At 42.2% G+C, this 18853-nt stretch overlaps 1 protein-coding gene across 3 annotated transcripts; it reads left to right on the top strand.

Moving 5' to 3' along the window:
• Positions 1-1979: 1979 nt before the first annotated feature.
• On the top strand, positions 1980-17902 carry LOC120949981 (alpha-1,3-mannosyl-glycoprotein 4-beta-N-acetylglucosaminyltransferase A). Of its 3 annotated transcripts, none has more exons than XM_040367658.2 (6): positions 1980-2238; positions 12650-13654; positions 13745-13875; positions 13941-14242; positions 14508-14769; positions 14833-17902. In XM_040367658.2, the coding sequence occupies exons 2-6, from the start codon at positions 12673-12675 to the stop codon at positions 14860-14862; spliced, it is 1707 nt and encodes a 568-aa protein (XP_040223592.1). In that variant the 5' UTR covers positions 1980-2238; positions 12650-12672; the 3' UTR covers positions 14863-17902. The 3 variants fall into 3 exon arrangements, with proteins under 3 accessions (XP_040223592.1, XP_040223590.1, XP_040223591.1); XM_040367656.2 differs by lacking the exon at positions 1980-2238 and adding an exon at positions 11642-11926; XM_040367657.2 differs by lacking the exon at positions 1980-2238 and adding an exon at positions 11990-12464.
• The last annotated feature ends 951 nt before the right edge of the window (positions 17903-18853 follow it).

Raw genomic sequence — 18853 nt, 5'->3', positions numbered from 1 at the left:
CTAATCGCTGGTCACGACTATGGGAATTACTGGCCGCAGAAATTGAAGTTAGTCGATAATGGATCATGCAATAAATGCAATAAACCGAATACAGCATCACACAGAGTTTTCGATTGCTAAAAGTATGAAATAAAACGATTCAGACATGAAAACCCCAACGAGGAAAAATTCATAAAGGCATGGAAAACAAGGAACATAAAATTCTTAACAAAATTCACAAAATTCATCAACGATAACAGAATAACGTTCTAAAACAATATGTTCAAATATACGAACAAGAATTGTACATGCACCGACTCGCTCGTGCAGCTGGTGCACTAGGTCATTGTTGGTGTTAAATACGACCTTAAACTTGGGTGCGGTGAGTTCGGGTCTCGATCGATTATGCTTTCTAGTACCAATCGTTGCACCAACTTACACATATCCGAGCCACTCCGGGTCACTAACGGATGGATCCGACCCTCCGACTTTTTTCCCTAACTGGTTTAAAATGTTGCATCTTAGGACAGGAATGATCCTAGTAGGTTCGATTAACAAAATTCCCATAACTAATGTCCATGTACGTCGAATTGGAATTGAGCTCGCTACAGATGTTTAGCTACAGTATAATAATACGAAATTTTCTGTTTGTACAATTGATCTGCATGGCAGTTTCATGCGAGTTATCTGTGTTTTATTTGTTTGTTTTTTTTTCGTGTGATATTGAATAATAAAATAGACCCAGCGTGGCAATTGAATTCGATGGCAGTATGTTACGATTGTGCAATCTGAGTGGATGGGGTGCCCAAGCTCCCGACCACGCTGGTTTTCGCTGGTCTTTTCGGGGATAATTCGTTAACCTTCATTTCTATAACCACCTACCCGGGTATGTTTTGCTTATTCTTTTTATGATAACTTTTTATTGGATTATCGAATCGATGCAAAAAAATTAGAATGCCTAGAGAAACATGTTTTACAAAAGTGGTAAAAAATTCAGAATTTTTTAATTTTTTAAAATGTGCTTTAAAAAATAAAATCAACTTTTACCCCTTACTTCTATAACCACCTACCCGGGTAGGTAATACATACAATAAAGGATTTTGGTTTCGATTAGTCGCTAATTTTGTAATGATATGTATAGCAATGCATGTAGTTATATTTATAGAATCTATTCAAAAAGTTTTCTAGCTCTTAATATTCTTCAAAAGTCACATAGATTGAAATGATTGCCCCGACAGTCGGGAAGACATGGCGGTGTATTCGTGTCAGTTGAACTAATTGCTATGCATTCAATTTATGTAACTAAAAGCCATACTTCATAAATTTATAAACTAAAAAGAAGTATTGTTATTATAGCTGCATAGAATAAGTTAAATAAGACATTTTTTGACTAATAAAAATACAAATTCCCTTATATAATGTATTACCTACCCGGGTAGGTGGTCATAAAGATGAGGGTGTATTTTTGGTCATAGAAACGAAGGTTAACGAATTATCCCCGAAAAGACCAGCGAAATACATATCATTTTCGGGGATAGTGAACACACGTGAAGGATGAACCCATGCAAAAAAGAGCTAAAAATAGAAATGAACATTCGGATTCATTCCCTTCCCTCATATTCCAATTCATGCTCATGCTTCATCCTTGATGCTACCAACCACATCGCTAATTCTACTTCGAATCACTTTGCCAGTTGCGCCACCATATTATTATTCATGATCGTGCTATTTGCTTGTTTTGTTATATGAAGGGGTACTGATACTAAATGAATTAAAAGAAATAAATGAAACAATAAAAATAATAGATTGACTATTAAACACGCATTTCTAACAATGAGTAAAGGGGTCTGAAGTTACTGGAGCTGCATGTTTTAAAAAGAAATCAAAACTTTAAATCATCAATGAAAACAATCAAAATGGAATTGAACTCATGTCGACCATGGTGTAAACATTACACCATTACCATTTGACCACTACTAGTTCATGAACATGAATCGTCATCTATCAGTTTTAAGCCCTTCAAATATAGCACAATGAACAAAGAGATGTGTAAAAGTTCATCGATGCGTGTGAGAGAGTAGAGCTGATGAATAGAAAGAGATGGCATGAGTTTATGTTCATTATCCTCGAAAAATTTCGCTTGGGTGGGTTTGATTGGCGCTGGTAGTATAGGATAACATTTTGATTTGAAAAGTAGCTTAGGCAATAGTGTTCAAAACTTTGACATAGATCGGAATGTGACGCGTGATCGTGTGAAAAGTAAGTAGCTGGGCATGTGTCACAATTAAGAAGGGTAATATGCGTTCAATAATGTTCAGTACCCCGAAATCATTAGCTTCCACGACACTCGAAAATGGAACGGCGGAGTTCTATTCAATGTTTGTCTAAGGTCAATTGGGGCATATGTTGGTACGTGTTGGTATCATGTTTGTTCGTTGCGTTGGCACAATCTATACATTGATCTTGTGTTACCGTCCAAATAGACATACAGCGACAACGTCGCGCAATTTTGCAAACAGAGCTATTCTTCGCGCGCGAAAATTTTGCTTCATCCGAAATAATCGAATTATCTAGTTTTTTTACAAGCCAGATTAATGCCAAACGCAAAAAATTAGATTTGAACATATTTTAACCTATTTTTGTGTGTTTTCTAATATAAAACAAGTTGGTTGACTGAGTTAAATGAGCTACTTTGATCTACACAGAGTGAAATTTTGAGCTATTTTTCGTCGCGCGCGACGTTGTCGCTCTATGTCTATTTGAACGGTAAAAGTCTTATGAATTACAGTAGAACGTCGATCTTCCGGGGACGGATTAACCGGCGGGCGGCTTAACCGTGCGCATGAATTTGACAATTGGCCAATCGTGGCGAACATTTTCTGCGATGATCAGCTTTTTAAAAACATGTGTTGTGGAGCTATCTAGAGGCTAATGATATTTTTTAATTTCATTTTTGATGAAAAACAATTGTTAAATCTATTGTTATTGATTCAAAAACTATTCTATCTGTGATCAATTGATTTATTTAAGGTGATTTTTTAGTAAAACCAGTAAATTTCACAATACAGTAGAGCGTCGATTATCCGGGCAGCTCGGGACCGGACGGTTGCCGGTTAATCGCCGGTTGCCGGTTAACCAATAGTAGTGCCATCTCGAGGCAATGACACAACTATTCCACACTTCACAGTAGCGCCATCTACGTGATTAGTTAGATAAGTCATGGGTGATGTATTGGCTAATAATTAGGAAACATTTGTATGTCAACGGAAAGAGGGGAAATTAAGCCAGCGTACAAACCCCAAAAGTAAACATCGCTAACGGAACACAGCACTTTGTAATAAGTACCCGAAGAAATATACGCAGAATTCAGTTACCAGCACAGATTGCGGAGTCAGAATTTATTGTTCTACATCTTCAAATCACCCAGCTGGCAAATCTTATCCTTGGTGGGTAGCTCTTACTTGACACTTGTCAGCGCTCTCATGTGTATTTGGTATCGTGCTGATTTTTGCTCCCTTTGAAACTCGAATCGCGAGTTAAGGTAATCGCTTGGTCAGTCACTATATCATGACTTTTTTTTGCTGTGATAAATTTTGCAAAATGTCACTGACATAGTCATGACAAATTCTGGCTGAAACAAAATCATCTGAGCGCCACGAGCTCTACTGCAAAGATCAGAGGCGAGCCTCAAACAATTGGAGCGACCATCACATGCTTGGTGACATTGTGTACGATCAACTCTTGTTCAGTCACTTGGTCGCGACATTTTCAGTCGGTGATCATCGCGATGGTCACGGGAGATATGCATTGCATGCGAGTGGTTCCAATAAACAAAATGAGCATGTTTTCTCGCTCTGTCTGACCCGACAGATAATCAAAACAGGGTAAGCTTTAACCGCCGACAGCGAGATTCAAATTCAAATTTAAATGATTTTCTTTGACGAGCAATTCTCGGAATCCACGCAACTGACATTTTCTACTTATTACCCAAGTGCCACAAATCCACTAAACGACCACTAAACGGCTTCTAAACGACTCAAGTTCTCTACCTAAACGGAATATAGAAAGACTTCGTTTAGCAGACGGCAAACGACTCATACATTCTAAAAATAGCAAAAAAGCTGGTTGAACCAGTTTAGCTTCATCGCTTGGAGAAGAGCTTTCTCATACCCTCTGTACTGTTGTAGTGTTTCGCATTGAAGTTATGCATCGCAAGAACTAGAACGGCGATACGATTGTTTAAATACTAAACTCCAATGGAAACCACCAGCACTGAAGCAAGTGAGAATTGAGTAATGGTCGTTGGTGTTGATACCCACGTATCTGATCACACGACCATTAATTTAGATTTTTGCTCAGAAAGTTAGAAGGCTATATAGATAATGATAAGATGAAACTTATCGAAACACATTGCAAGAAAAGGATAGCAATATAATGATGAGTTGTAATACGCCATCTATTGATCGAACCAATGAAGCTGTGGAGCTTTCATTTTTTTCTACGGATATTCAATTTTCCAGTCGTTTAAGCTTAATCTGTGGCGCTTGGGTATGAACATTACATTTTAACGGATAAAAATAAAAAGTGCCAGGCAAACAAACGTGCATCAGCGCGATAAGTAACAAATGAGGTTAGCAATCTTTGAAACAGCATCGCCACAGATTAAGCTTAAACGACTGAAAAATCAAATATCGGTGATTTTCGGTAGGATAAAAGGAAAATCGGTAGTTTTAGGGCGGTCATCTGTGAATCGGTAGCCATATAAAAAATCGGTAGGAATACAGTCTGTTCCTGAGTTACACGGTTCTCGACTTACACGGATTCGGAGATACGCGGGTTTTGAAATTTGACAGATTAAATGTCAAATCAGTACAATTTGCTTCAAGTTCGGTAGAAATTGCCTTTTGGCTAACAAATTGAAACCGCTTGTTGCGTTCTGGAACATGGTTTGTTGGTTCCTTTCCCCCTTGACGCCTCTACGCCCTACGTTGTGTTTTGTTGTGTCGTCTTCGATCGCCAAAGGAGACAAAGTAAAGAACACGTCCGGCTCGTATCGAGTTTCATGCGCTAGTGCCGCTTTATTCGCACACATACTTAATCACAAATTGTCGATCGGCAGTGCTGCCAGAAAATACATTTAACTTTTAATTCCCAACTGACAAAACAACCGCAAACAATTCAAAATGACCGTTTCATAACCCTTGCATTCCAACATAGCGGCCACCTAAATTTACCAAATTTACCTCTTTCCATTACTTCACAAAATGCCTGACTTTATGATATCTAATTCACTCTCTCAAACGGAAGAAGACTAATCCTATTCGCTGGCCTCTTATACAAGCCGTTCCTAGTCCTGATACTAACGACTCTCACTACGCCATCTGGGCCAGGAAATACCTCAGCAATCCGTCCCATTGGCCAATGGTGAGGAGTCTTCCCATCCTCTTTCAACAGGACCATTTGTCCTACCTTTAGCTCTACTACTGCCTTGCCGCGTTGATGTTCGTTATGTAGTTCGCTAAAATATTCCCTACGCCAACGCGCCCAATGATTCTGTACCACTCTACGCAATTCCTCATACCGCTTCAATCTATTGATTGGTACATCACCCACGTCAGGCTCCGGTAGAGCGTTCATCGGAGCCCCGATTAGAAAATGCCCCGGCGTCAATACATCAAGTTCTTCCGGATCCTCCGACAACGGTGTAAGCGGTCTGCTGTTGAGTTGAGCTTCCACTTGTGCCAGTACCGTCGACATCTCCCCAAACGCCAGCTGCCGATCACCAACAACCTTCAGTAGGACGCGTTTTGCCTCTTTTACCGCTGCCTCCCAAAGGCCGCCAAAGTTCGGTGCATGGGGTGGGATGAAGTGCCACTTAACGCCAGCGCCAACAGCATACCTCGATATATCCTCCACCGCCGAATCGCTGTTCATCAACGTGTAGAAGTCATCGATCACCTTACTCGCTCCTTGGAAGTTGAGACCGTTGTCGGAATAGACCTCGCTGGGCAAACCCCGTCTTGCCACAAACCGACGAAACGCCGCTAGAAATGCATGAGTTGATAGAGACTCCACAAGCTCGATGTGAACAGCCTTTACTGAAAAACACACAAAGATTGAAATATATGCTTTTTCAGCTGCTGCTCGGCGATGCACCGGCTTCAAGTAAATGGGTCCACAGAAATCAACCCCTACGATCGAAAATGGTCGAGCTGGCATAGCACGCGACACGGGTAGCTGTCCTGGTGGTTGTTGAACTAACGCGGGATTCATCCTGAAGCATACCAGACAGCCTCTGCAAACACTATTGACCAAAGATCGTCCTTGAATTGGCCAAAATTCTCTCCTAAGTGCGCTCAATGTTGCAGTTGGCCCACCATGAAGTGCCAATCGATGATAATATTCTGCCATTAGCCTAGTAAATCGTGACTTCTTGGGTAGCGCCAACGGAAATCTGCTACAAACTTGCATGGCTTTAGCGCGATGCAAGCGGCCACCAACTCGGAGCAAACCATCACCGTCCAAAAAAGCTCCTAATGTCTTCAGTGATGATTTGGGACGTACCGTTTGTCCAGCAGACAACTCCTTGATCTCAGCCGCAAAGTATATCCGTTGTTCTCTTTTCACCAGTCGAATTTTCGTCTCTGCTAGCTCACCAACAAAACACCTTTGTGTTTAGGATCCAGCTTTCGTTGGCAACAACGAATAAATCTCATACAATACGCAGTGATCCGCAGTAATTTGTCATAGTTGGAAAACCTATCACACCAATCATCGCTCTCGCTACTTACTGCGGCCACCAATGAGCTCTTCCTTCGTTCCAATAACTCCTCTTCGGGAATTGCCAACACACCGCTGGCATTCTTCTTCCATTCTTCCTCTGATAGTTGTAACCACCCGGGACCATGGAACCACAGCTTCGATGCTAACAGCTCGTTCGGCATAGCTCCACGCGATACAATATCGGCAGGATTGTCAACGCCCTTCACGTGCATCCATTTGTAGCCATGCGTCAATTCCTGAATTTCGGATACCCTATTCGCTACGTACGTAGCCCAAGAATGGGATGGTGCTCGAATCCAATGCAACGCGATTGTCGCATCAGTCCACATAAAGGTTTCCACGTCTGGAATTCTCAACGCTTGGCGTACCACTTTCTGCAACCTTGCTGCCAGTAATGCTCCACAAAGTTCTAACCGGGCCAAACTGACTCTTTTCAGCGGCGCAGGACGAGACTTTGCAGCAAGCAACTCAACTACCACTTCCCCGCTGCTACCAATCGTTCTAACATACACGCATGCCCCATAAGCCGCTTCAGATGCATCCGAAAAGCAATGTAGTTGAACAGCAACAGGATTATGCACAACAGCATGGCGCGAAAACTTAACCTCCTTCAGCAACCCGAGTTGTGATTGAAAAGCATACCATCGTTCTTGCATGACAGCCGGTATTTCTTCATCCCAGTCATCAGTTGCCAACCACAACGATTGCATATTTATCTTGGCCCAAGATGTCACAGGAGCCACCAGCCCCAAAGGGTCGTATATACGTGCTACCAAAGAGTAAACCTTTCTACGGGACCAGCTCTCGTTGTTCATCTGAATGTTCGAGTCTATGTACAGTTGGTCCGATTCTGGTAGCCACGCGATACCTAGAGTTTTTATTGGCTCCTCTGGAACTTCAAACATTTTAACGTTGGATGTTGCTCTGTCTTCCGCTGAAACGCTAGATAAAACATCTGGTTTGTTAGAATTCCATTTAGTTAGATGAAATCCGCCCTTTCTCAACAATAGCGTCAGCTCAGCTTGCAACCTAACTGCTTCTTCTTCGCTAGAGGCACCACCAATGTAGTCATCGACATAGAAGTCCTCTAACAACGCTTGTCTCGCCAATGGAAAGTTTTCCCCTTCATCAATTGCCAATTGCTGCAGTACTCGAATGGCCAGAAAGGAAGACGGGGCAAGTCCAAATGTGACACGCTGCAACTCGTAGACTTCGATGGACTCAACAGATGAGCCTCGCCATAATACACGTTGAAAACGAGTGTCGTCGGGATGTACCTTGACTTGCAGATACATCTGTTTTATGTCTGCCACTAATGCCACGCTCCTCATCCGAAATTTCAGCAACAACGCCAACAAGTTCTCCTGAATCACAGGACCAGTCATTAACAAATCATTAAGAGACTTACCACCGTCGGTAGAGGCCGATCCATCAAACACAGGTCGTACCTTTGTACTGGTACTGGACGCCTTGATTACCGGATGATGCGGTAAGAAATAATGACCATGCGCTTCCTCAGAATCAGGGTTCGCAGCCACCTTGACTAAAATCCCTTTGTCGATGTAGTCGGTGATAACCGCCGTATACTTTTGTTTCAACCATGGGTCCCGATTGAAACGTCGTTCTAACTGCAAGAACCGTTTTCTCGCTATCGCACCGGACGGTCCCAATTGGTTCCGTATGTCACACTTAAATGGCAGCTTCGCTATATATCTCCCTTCACTATCCCGCTGATGAGTTTGCACAAAATGTGCTTCGCAATCCCTTTCTTCCTGACTATGTTGAAGCGGCTCACGTATTTCTTCAATAATCCAAAAACGCTCAATTAAATCGTCCAACCTAGTACACGTGCCACAAGTAACATAATTGCTACCTTCAGAAGCCAGCGGAACTTTCCCAGTTGCAACCCATCCAAAAACAGTACTAATAAATGTTGGGAGCGCTGGTAGCTCGAGCCTAATTTTACCACGGTTGTCCGGTTTCAAAAAAGTCGCGTAAAATTCGGAGCCCATCAATAAATCCACTTCAGCATCACTATCGAAATTAGGATCCGCGAGCACAAAATTCATCGGGAGATTCTGCCTGCTAATTTGATTTCCAGTTACCGGCCTGTAGCTAGAAATTCTCGGCAACACTAGAAACTGCATACGTTCTTGATAGTTACAACTTTTGGAACGTATGACAGTCGTTACCGACATCGTTATGTCCACTTTCGAATGTCCAACTCCCGATAATGCCGTTTTACTTTCGCACTGCGGTAACTTAAGCCGCGCAGCCAAGCCCTTTGTCATCAGGTTCACCTGAGACCCACTATCGATCAATGCTCTTGCTGACAACCATTTGTTACCACACGCACGCACACTCACTATCGCCGTTGATAATAACACAGAAGTGCACTCTCTGTTCGATGACGCGTTCACCACCACATTTTGCGTGCCACTGGTAGATGGAAGTTCTTCACGAACCGACGGACCGATCGTTTCACTTACATTTTCACCGTGTAGAAGGGAATGATGTTTACGATTGCAGATATTGCATCGCGCACGTGACCAACACTTGGCTTGAAAATGCCCTTGCCTCAAACAATTAAGGCAAAGCTTCTTAGCTTCAACCACTTCACGACGACGCGGCAACGTTAAACTCCGAAACGAGTCACAATTTTCCACCATGTGCGATCCATCACATTTTGCGCACTTTGCTTCTGCAGCCACATTAGACGTAACACGACGTTCACTTGTAGATTTGCCCGCCGCCATTGGCCTATCCACTGCAAACGCGTCCATTATGCGCGTCTGTGTGCGCAAAAAGTTTAACAAATCCGTCACCGTTTTTTGCTCACTTTCTTCAACGTGCCTTTCCCACTTTTGTTGGGTGCATTCGTCCAACTTTGAAATGATTATCTGAATAATCAAACATCCCCACTGTTCGGTCACTTCACCTAACTGCTTTAGAATTTGTAAGTTCCTTTCGAAACAATCGATAAGCCCATGAATACCCACCGTGTTCATGACTTTCATCCGTGGCCATTGTAGCATCGCGTTAACATGACGCTTTTTCAAAATATATTCGTTAGAATATCGCTTTTTCAAAGCATCCCAAGCTACGTCATAATTCGAATTGCAGGCTTGCAAAGTATCCACCACCTTCAGCGCTTCACCTTTCAGAGAACCCTTCAAATAAAGCATCTTTTCAACCTGCGACAATTTCTCGTTCTCATGAACAGTAACAACAAACATGTCGTGATACGGGAGCCATTCGTCATATTTTCCGGAAAATTGAGGAAGCGTCAACTGAGGCAAACGAACACTATTATAATCATCGCACACGCGTTCCTGTTTCACACTCGGTATCTCCGCTCCAGCCCGCAGCTTTCCCAATAATTTTCCTTTCAATAGCATGACTTTGTCTTCAATCTCACCATAAAGCACATCGTTATCTTCACTGTAATCTTTTGCGCCAATATTTCGAGCCAAAGCCTGAAACTCCCTCCAACGCTCGTTCAATAGATCGAGACGAGGCGTCAATTCTGGGAAATCACTCTCTTTGTACTGTGCCAAAAACGTGTCGATTCTTGTCAACGATTGCACGACTCGGTCGCGCTCGCGCTTTAGGATAATCATATCCAGATCTTCTGCTTGTGTGTATTGCATTGTATTGTTCGAACCCGACGCGTCAGAAAAACCGGCAAAATCTTCACTAACCGACATTTCTAATACGCGACACAAAATGCATACACACGCAAAGAACACCCACTAGCACAATGATTTCTCACGCTTTCGCGATTTTTTCTTATTCAGAAATCCACCAACGCTCGATACGGAACTTTCAGATTTCACACGCGTTACGCGATTTTTGCCAAAAGAAATCACACAAAGTTCTTCACTTTAACCAGTCAAACCAAACCGCAAGTATTAGACCATCCTGGTCACGGCACCAATGTTGCGTTCTGGAACATGGTTTGTTGGTTCCTTTCCCCCTTGACGCCTCTACGCCCTACGTTGTGTTTTGTTGTGTCGTCTTCGATCGCCAAAGGAGACAAAGTAAAGAACACGTCCGGCTCGTATCGAGTTTCATGCGCTAGTGCCGCTTTATTCGCACACATACTTAATCACAAATTGTCGATCGGCAGTGCTGCCAGAAAATACATTTAACTTTTAATTCCCAACTGACAAAACAACCGCAAACAATTCAAAATGACCGTTTCATAACCCTTGCATTCCAACACCGCTTAAAAGCCTGAAATATTAGAATTTTCTGCACGAATCATATCATATAAATGATAAAGTGTATAAAAGTACTAAATTAAATAAAAAACTCCGAGTAATCAATAGTATTTTAGTAAAAAAAAACCTGAAACTCGACTTACGCGGATATTCGAGTTACGCGGATTCCTCGGGAACGCAGAAACCGCGTAACTCGGGAAAAGACTGTACAGGCGGTCCCCGAGATACACGGTACCTCTTATACGCGGATTCGGAGATACGCGGTTTTCTAAATTTGACAATTCTTTGAGCAAATTGTACTGATTTGACACATCAATTGCAAATTGCCAAATAATTTCCGTTTTGATCGAATGTTAAAAACTATTTCAAAAGGTTTAAAACAGTTATATTCAGTCAGAATCATATCAAATAATTCATAAAGTGACTAAAACCGCCCCTTACTTGCAAAATTACACGAAAATTTGTGATATTTTAGCTGGAAATCACGAGATTCGACTTACGCGGAAATTCGAGATACGCGGTATTTTGCGGCCGTTTTCGGTCCCCATTAACCGTGTATCTCGGGGACCGCCTGTACAGATAAATCGGTATTTCTGGTCACTCTGGCTTCGACAGCTGACGGCAAAGTGACAGATGGCGAGAAAAAAAAATAGCAAAACAAAATAGCAACCGAAAAAAAACATATGTACACACATACACATACTCGAAAGTACACCCAAAACCCAACCCAAAAGTGCATTTTCTTGGTTTCGGGCGTGAAAAGTGAAAGATAAACATGAATCTCATACGCATCCCGGTGGTATTAGTTTAGTTGAAAATTTAAGGAAGCTTATTGCTATATTCGTGTTAGCAATGGATACGCCATCCATGCAATGAAACGACGTGAATCCTTCTCCGTACCATTAGTAATAGAAAACATCGGATAAGTTGCCTGAATGGTGGTGAGTTACGTTAATCCAGCGTCGCATTCGAAATCCGTCCCCCCCCCCCCTCCCCGACCTTATAAAGTTTGGCGTTAAGCGATGTCAAAGAAAGTTAATGGGCGTTTTCCCTACTCCTACTCTGCGTGTGATATGTAAGCACGCAGTATCGGATTGTTAAAAGGGAGGAGATGGTGGTTGATGGCGTCAATGCAGCTGCAGCGAATGCGGTGGTGGGGTGTATGTTAAAATTATAACCACAGCTGTTGTTGCGCAAATGGTAGCTCGAAACTCGCCCCAATATTTCCTCCCCTTGAGTGCGCCCATAGCGCGATGGAATGTGAAACATTTCGCATGCCAGTGTGGTTCACGTGTTTTTTACGTCGTTGTTGTTGTTGTGTGAGAAGCTAGTCAAGATTGTTGCGACACCGGTTCAGTGCGACTCGGACAGCTTTCCGATAACCTAGGACAACTTCCTGGATTGTGTTGTTGACAACCTTGGCTTCCAGTGTCACTGTTCTAGTGGATAATGATGGTTTTTGTTTGTACTTGTTCCGAGGTAATAATTGAATTGGTAAATGTCTTGGCGTTGGGGTATGATTTATGATTGGAAAATGACTCTCGTGTTGTGTGTGTTTTGCGCACTTCTTTACCAGCAACCACCGTACAGTGTCGTCGTGCTGCGATATAAACACGAATGATGCAATATTATTCAATTGAATCACTACAATCTTCCATTTGCAGATAACATTACCTTGCCGGACACCATGAATATGGGAATAAGCACTTCCTCCATGCGCCGGCGTGGCTGCCTCTACGGCATAGTGCTCGTGCTGATACCGTGCACGGTGCTGATCGTGGTGATCGGTACCGACTACACAACCGAACAGTCGATGTCGCAGCGCATGGCCGAGTTTCAAATGCGCATGCAGTATCTGGAGTCGATGTATCGCACCAAGCAGGAGGATGTGGCCATCCTGTCCCAGTACCTGCGGCTAGCTGCACTGAACGGGGCCAACGGGGTTACCGGCGCTACTAGCTCGACCGATGGTGCGAACGTGTCGCTCGCCAACCTGGATCTGCTCGACGGCCTGAGCCCGGACTCGCGTTCTCTCATACGGAACGTGACGTCGACGACCCGGCTGGCGGAATCGTTGAAGCTTCCGACCGCTTTCCACTTCCTGCCGCACCTGCTGGACGATTCTGCCTCACTGCAGCCGAGCTACATCGAGAGCAAGAAACGGCAGGGCGTCTCAATCGTGATCGGAATTCCGACCGTCAAGCGCGACAAGCAATCGTACCTCGTCGAAACGATCGACAATCTCATCTCGAACATGGACGAGGAGGAACAGAACGACACGATGATCGTACTGTTCGTAGGCGAAACGGACCTGGACTACGTGCGCACGGTAGCGCAGGAGATACGGACGCGCTTTGCTAGCTACATCGATAGCGGCTTCATCGAGATTATTGCGCCGGCCGCGTCCTACTACCCGAACATGAACAATCTGCGGCAAACGTTGAACGACTCACAGGATCGAGTGCGGTGGCGCTCAAAACAGAATCTCGACTTTGCGTTCCTGATGGCGTACGCGCAACCGAAGGGTGCCTTCTATCTCCAGCTCGAGGACGATATACTCACGAAGAAGGGCTTTGTGACGATAATGAAAAACTTTGCGCTGGAGAAAACGGCCAAAAAAGAGCACAGCGAATGGTTCGTGCTTGACTTTTGCCAGCTAGGTTTCATAGGTAAAAAGGGGAAAAGGAGGGGTACCCAATTTGGGCAGTGTACATGCGGTGGATTCGGTACGTTTGAAACGTTTTCTTTGTTTATTTCAGGAAAATTGTTCAAATCTGCCGATCTGCCTTGGTTAATAACATTCTTCCAGATGTTTTTCAACGATAAACCAGTCGACTGGCTGCTGTCCCATCTAATATACGTGAAGGTGTGCAGTGTGGATAAAGATGGCGTAAGTATCCACTATACCATGGCCGCATGGCACACACTGACCATATCGTTCTTGATGATTTACAGAAAAGCTGCAAGCAGGAAATGTCTAAACTGTGGATCCACTACAAACCCTCGCTGTTTCAGCACATCGGAACGCAATCGTCGCTCAGGGGCAAGGTGCAAAAGCTGAAAGACAAACAGTTCGGCAAGATACCGAACTTCCATCCGCATCGCAATCCACCGGCGGTCGTGCGGACCGGGATACAGCCGTACAAATCATACACGCTGCAGAAAGCGTACTTGGGAGAAAGTTTCTTCTGGGGACTAATGCCCCAACCAGGCGATCTGATCGAGTTCAAATTCAAGCAGCCAACTACTGTGCGAAGGTCGGTGAAGGATTTCAGAATTAGGGAATAATTTTATGCCCATTGAATTGTTCTGCATACTCCACTAAGTTATCTTTGATTCTCTTTTAATATTACTTATGGTAAAATTTGACAAATTTCGCTTTGGGTCAACTATTTAAATGTTTTACAAGCGAGAGTAATCGTAAATCGAGCAGCCCTGTGTGTCGAAATTCTTTCGACGTTAGAACCATAACAAATATGAAGTGAACGTAAACAATGTTTTCTTCTGTTTCTACATTTTCAGATTTCTCTTTCGAAGTGGTAACTTTGAGCAGCCTTCCGATCGGTTCTACAACACTACCGTAGAAGTGCTGCCTGCTAGCGGCAACACGTCGCTCATCAGTGCTGCATTGCCATTCAACGTGACGAAGGACGGATTTCTTGTGGTTGGTAGTTTCAATAATATCGGCATAGCGGATGGTGTGATCGATTCCAAAATAGGTAAACTCAAAGAGCTACGGTTGCATGTGAACAGCGACAGCCAGAATTGGGTTATACTGAGAGAGGTAAGTGGGGAGAAAGCAGCCTGTTGAACTCCAATAACGTACATGTGTCCTATTCTTTTGCAGATCTACCTGCAGAGTAACGGTGTTCGGTGACAGAAACACTACCGAATGTTGGATCCGTTCGGAGCGAGCGATATCAAACGGCGAGGCGCAAGAGCGCTGGTCGCTTCGGGCAAACAGCAGCAGCAGCAGCAGCAGCAGCAACATATGGTTAAACAAAATAGTAGCACAATGCTACGACAGACACGCCGCCGCATGTTGCCATCGGTTAAACTTTCCAAACGAAACGATAGATGGGTGGAACATGCATCCCCTGCAAAAGCAATTGGCGCTAGGATAGCGATCCACACTGCGAACGCTAAGGCAATAGCATGAGAATTAATGGTTAAGCGCCTAAAGTACACGACGCCCGGGTACATCTGATGCAGCTAACTATGGCTTTGACCGAGCACCAGAAAGGCACTTTAGTTTCATGTACGTGCGTTATGTTCCCCGGGCAATAGGTAAGCATGTACAGTGTTATATAGTTGGAAGGACGGTACGCAGCGTTAGAACGTCTAAAAAATGTGATCATCGAATATTGTGGTGTAACTCAATGGAATCGCACAGCAAGATATGATATTGTGTAGTATTAGCTATTATGTCGTGTTATGTAGGAACAGAATTGAACCGCAAAATCAATCCACACCCTCCCCCTTTCCCGCGCATTCAAATGTGGGGCTTAAGTTAGGCACGTTGTTTTGTATTGCTGTTGGTGTAAGCGCCGGGTATATGTGGTTGAAGAAAATGTGTCTGTCTGTATGTTTGTGTGTATATGTACGTGTAACCAGTTTAGGGGGCAGTATCGGTGTATGTGGTAAAACTAAAACGCATTAGGTGTGTGTGTGTGTGTGTGTTTCAGTAACGGAATGATGATTGTTATGTATTATAAATATGTACAACAGTAACCCACATTTAGCTGCCAAACCGTTATCACTATGTTAAAGAATATTTGTAACATAATTACTTGAAAGGTCCTCAGCTACATTTTTACAAACACACAGACCATTTTTACGTTGAATCTCTTAAGAAGAATCTTGTTATTATTATTTTTTAATTATTAAATACGTGTACTCTTTTTGGCGTTATCTCAAACTAGTAACTTTCATTCTTGATGCTTTGTTACACATAATGACATTCTAGATCTGTTTTAATTATAATATTTTGTGACATCACATTTTAAAAAAATAGAGTACGAGTGCCACCGCCTTGCAATGAAGTCTCCGAAAAAAAACTCCTGAAGATTTTACTCATTTTTAAGAGATGTGATTTTCCTCAAACACACGTATTACCAACAATTTTATATTAATTATTTTAGAGAGCGCAGTTGTTTTAGTAGATTTGTATGTGTTTTTTTTAATTGTTATCTATGATCATGTGTTACACAATACACAATTCCTTTCACGAAACAAGAACCAGTGAGGAGGAAGTTGTGCATTTTGTCTTCTCCTCTTGCATTACTTAATAACTATGTCCCCCAGTAATTAATTTGTGTGTTTTAAAATTTAAACTCAGCATTCATGTCCCAATAGGAATGTTGTGAGCACGCCATAAAGGGTCTAGTAAATTGCGCAAATTAGTAGCTTTACTGTTTGTTTTTAGCATTGTTCATAACACAAAAACGTACGTGCGAAGCGACGCGAGGGAGAGAGAACGAGAGACAAACGAGTGTTTTGTATCAATTGTATGTGTGCGTATGCGTGTGTATGAGTGTGTTAGTGTATAGGGCGAAGAAAGATAATTTGTCTCATTCGATACTGATTAATCGTTTTGCTGCAATATCGATTGCCAATCATAGTTTCTTACTTACCATTCGTACCACGTTCAAGCATGCACAAATGTAAACCGATACGTTCTAAACGATAAGTCAAATGCCTTTATAAAAGAAACTTTGTAAAAAAAACAACAACAAACCGCAACGACTTACGAGAAAATTGACTAAAAAACAAATACACGTTTAATTAAGACTTAACGGAAACCCCAAAACAGGTGTTAAGCCTTTTACTCCGTGGGTGTTAGGGCGGAGAGATTGCTGAGGCAAGTTAGCTTTCTGTCTTCTCCGCTCCACCGACGGGGATTAGTATGGCTTTTGTAATATTTTGTGCTGTGGTGTTGTAAAGTGCAAACATTGGTGTCCTTTATTCTTGATTTAGATTATTGGTAAATACTCGTCTAAAGGCTAAAGGTGAACCTAAAACGTGACAGCACGTGTGAAGCAATAGTGCGTTGTGCTGGGGGGAGGAGAAGGTGATACGCGAAGGGGTCGTGATTTAATCTGCACGTGCACTGCGTTCGTTCCTATTAATTCGTATTCGAGCATAGCGAAATCAATAAAAAGTATAATCAAAATAATGCTCCCATTGTTACCATCGATAGCGTGTGCCGTTAATGTGGACTGTAATCGTATGCACGTTTTCTTGTCGCGGTTTATGCAAAATGCTAAGGACATTGCGCTAACTCGATCGTGTTGTTCAACGCTGGTTGTGGTGAATGTGGTCGTATGCGTGTTACTCCGTCGATTCGTTTGAGAGACATTGCGATACATAGTATCATATAGCTACCATACACAACGCTGAGACCAAGAGAATGAGCATTAACATTTGCGTAATATAACAGTTCATCTGTGAAACAAATTATTCTGTTGTTTCTGATTTTCATTGAATCGCTCGTTTTGCTAAAAAAAGCTCACCATCGGCACAAATAACATGATGCTTTTGCCAATTCAGTAAAAGTAAAATAAAAAACCACAGATAAACAAAATGAAACACTACCTTGTATTTGTCATCACTACAGCAGAGGCGGAAAAGTTGATCAATAATCGTGCGGAAGCGTGCCAGATGCAGATTTTAGGATAAATCATTCCACGAATTAAAACAAAACCCAAGCTAAACATAGACATCAAACAAACCAGCGTTAGAAATCAAAAGAAAACAAATAATAATGACGGAACCGTGTTAGCTAACCATGTTGAACAGCCTATACATACATATTAAAGAGCAAACAATCCAGTAATGAGAAACTAAATTTATGACGGTAAACTTTAAAAACCAATGGTGCATGGTGTCAAATAAAAGAGCTTCGTTTGAATATACAATTTACGTGTTTGTGTTTGTCAATTTAGCTTTTATCCTTGCAGGTTGATTTTTTTTACTATTACTGTTTAATTATAGAACTGTTAGCATGTGATGAAACAAATGGAAAAGAACATAAATACAGTGGAGCCGGTACCTTTTATCCGGCTGTCCGTTTAACCGTGCTGTTGGGAAATGACAGTTCAATACAACGGTGACATTGCGTGCTGAGGAGGATATTTGAAAAAAAAAAGTTATCAGAGCACATCGTGATAACAAAAAACAAATTCATGGCAAATTTAAAATATTCTTATTGGAAAAAACATGAAATTAATAAAAACTGGCTAATTTTTATTAAATCATAAGATGAATTTAAAAAAAAGTTAAGGAATTTGTGATTAAATATACACTTCGAATCATTATACGTGTTATTCGAGTATCCGGTCGAGGTCGAGCCCCGATTAGCCCGGATAAACGGCGCTCCACTGTATATATATATTTTTTTCTAATCAGTTTTGATGCAATCACACACACACATGTTCTTGATAACTTGTCCATTTTTTATTCCCTTCCTTATTTAGTAGATTTTTTGTCATATCGATTTTGGCTCCAGTCAAGGTATGAATATCATTAAATAACACAGTGTTAGGTTTCCTTTTCCCGTTTTGGATATTTCACCCAGGTTTGCCGGATATAGTGGTACGTTGTCGGAAAAACCACATTTTCCAGGAAATATATTCAATTTCTCTTTCCGGGGAAGTTTAGGTCAATTTAACCAATGGTTCGGCGCTCCATTCGGTGCGAAACTTCAATTAACAGTTTGTGGTTGTATTTATTGCTGCACTGTCTTGTCAAGATGTTAGTAACAATGTTTACCTGGTATATAGGGTCCGCCTGATAACATTGTCTTTAAAAAAAACACGTGTAAAATGAATGCTACAAGACATTTTGTAAAACTTTTTCTTTATTTGAAA

This window comes from Anopheles coluzzii, chromosome 2 (genome assembly GCF_943734685.1).
Source record: "Anopheles coluzzii chromosome 2, AcolN3, whole genome shotgun sequence".
Lineage (NCBI taxonomy): Eukaryota > Metazoa > Arthropoda > Insecta > Diptera > Culicidae > Anopheles > Anopheles coluzzii.
Note: the sequence above shows the minus strand (reverse complement) of the source record. Positions and strands in the feature narration are given on the sequence as shown.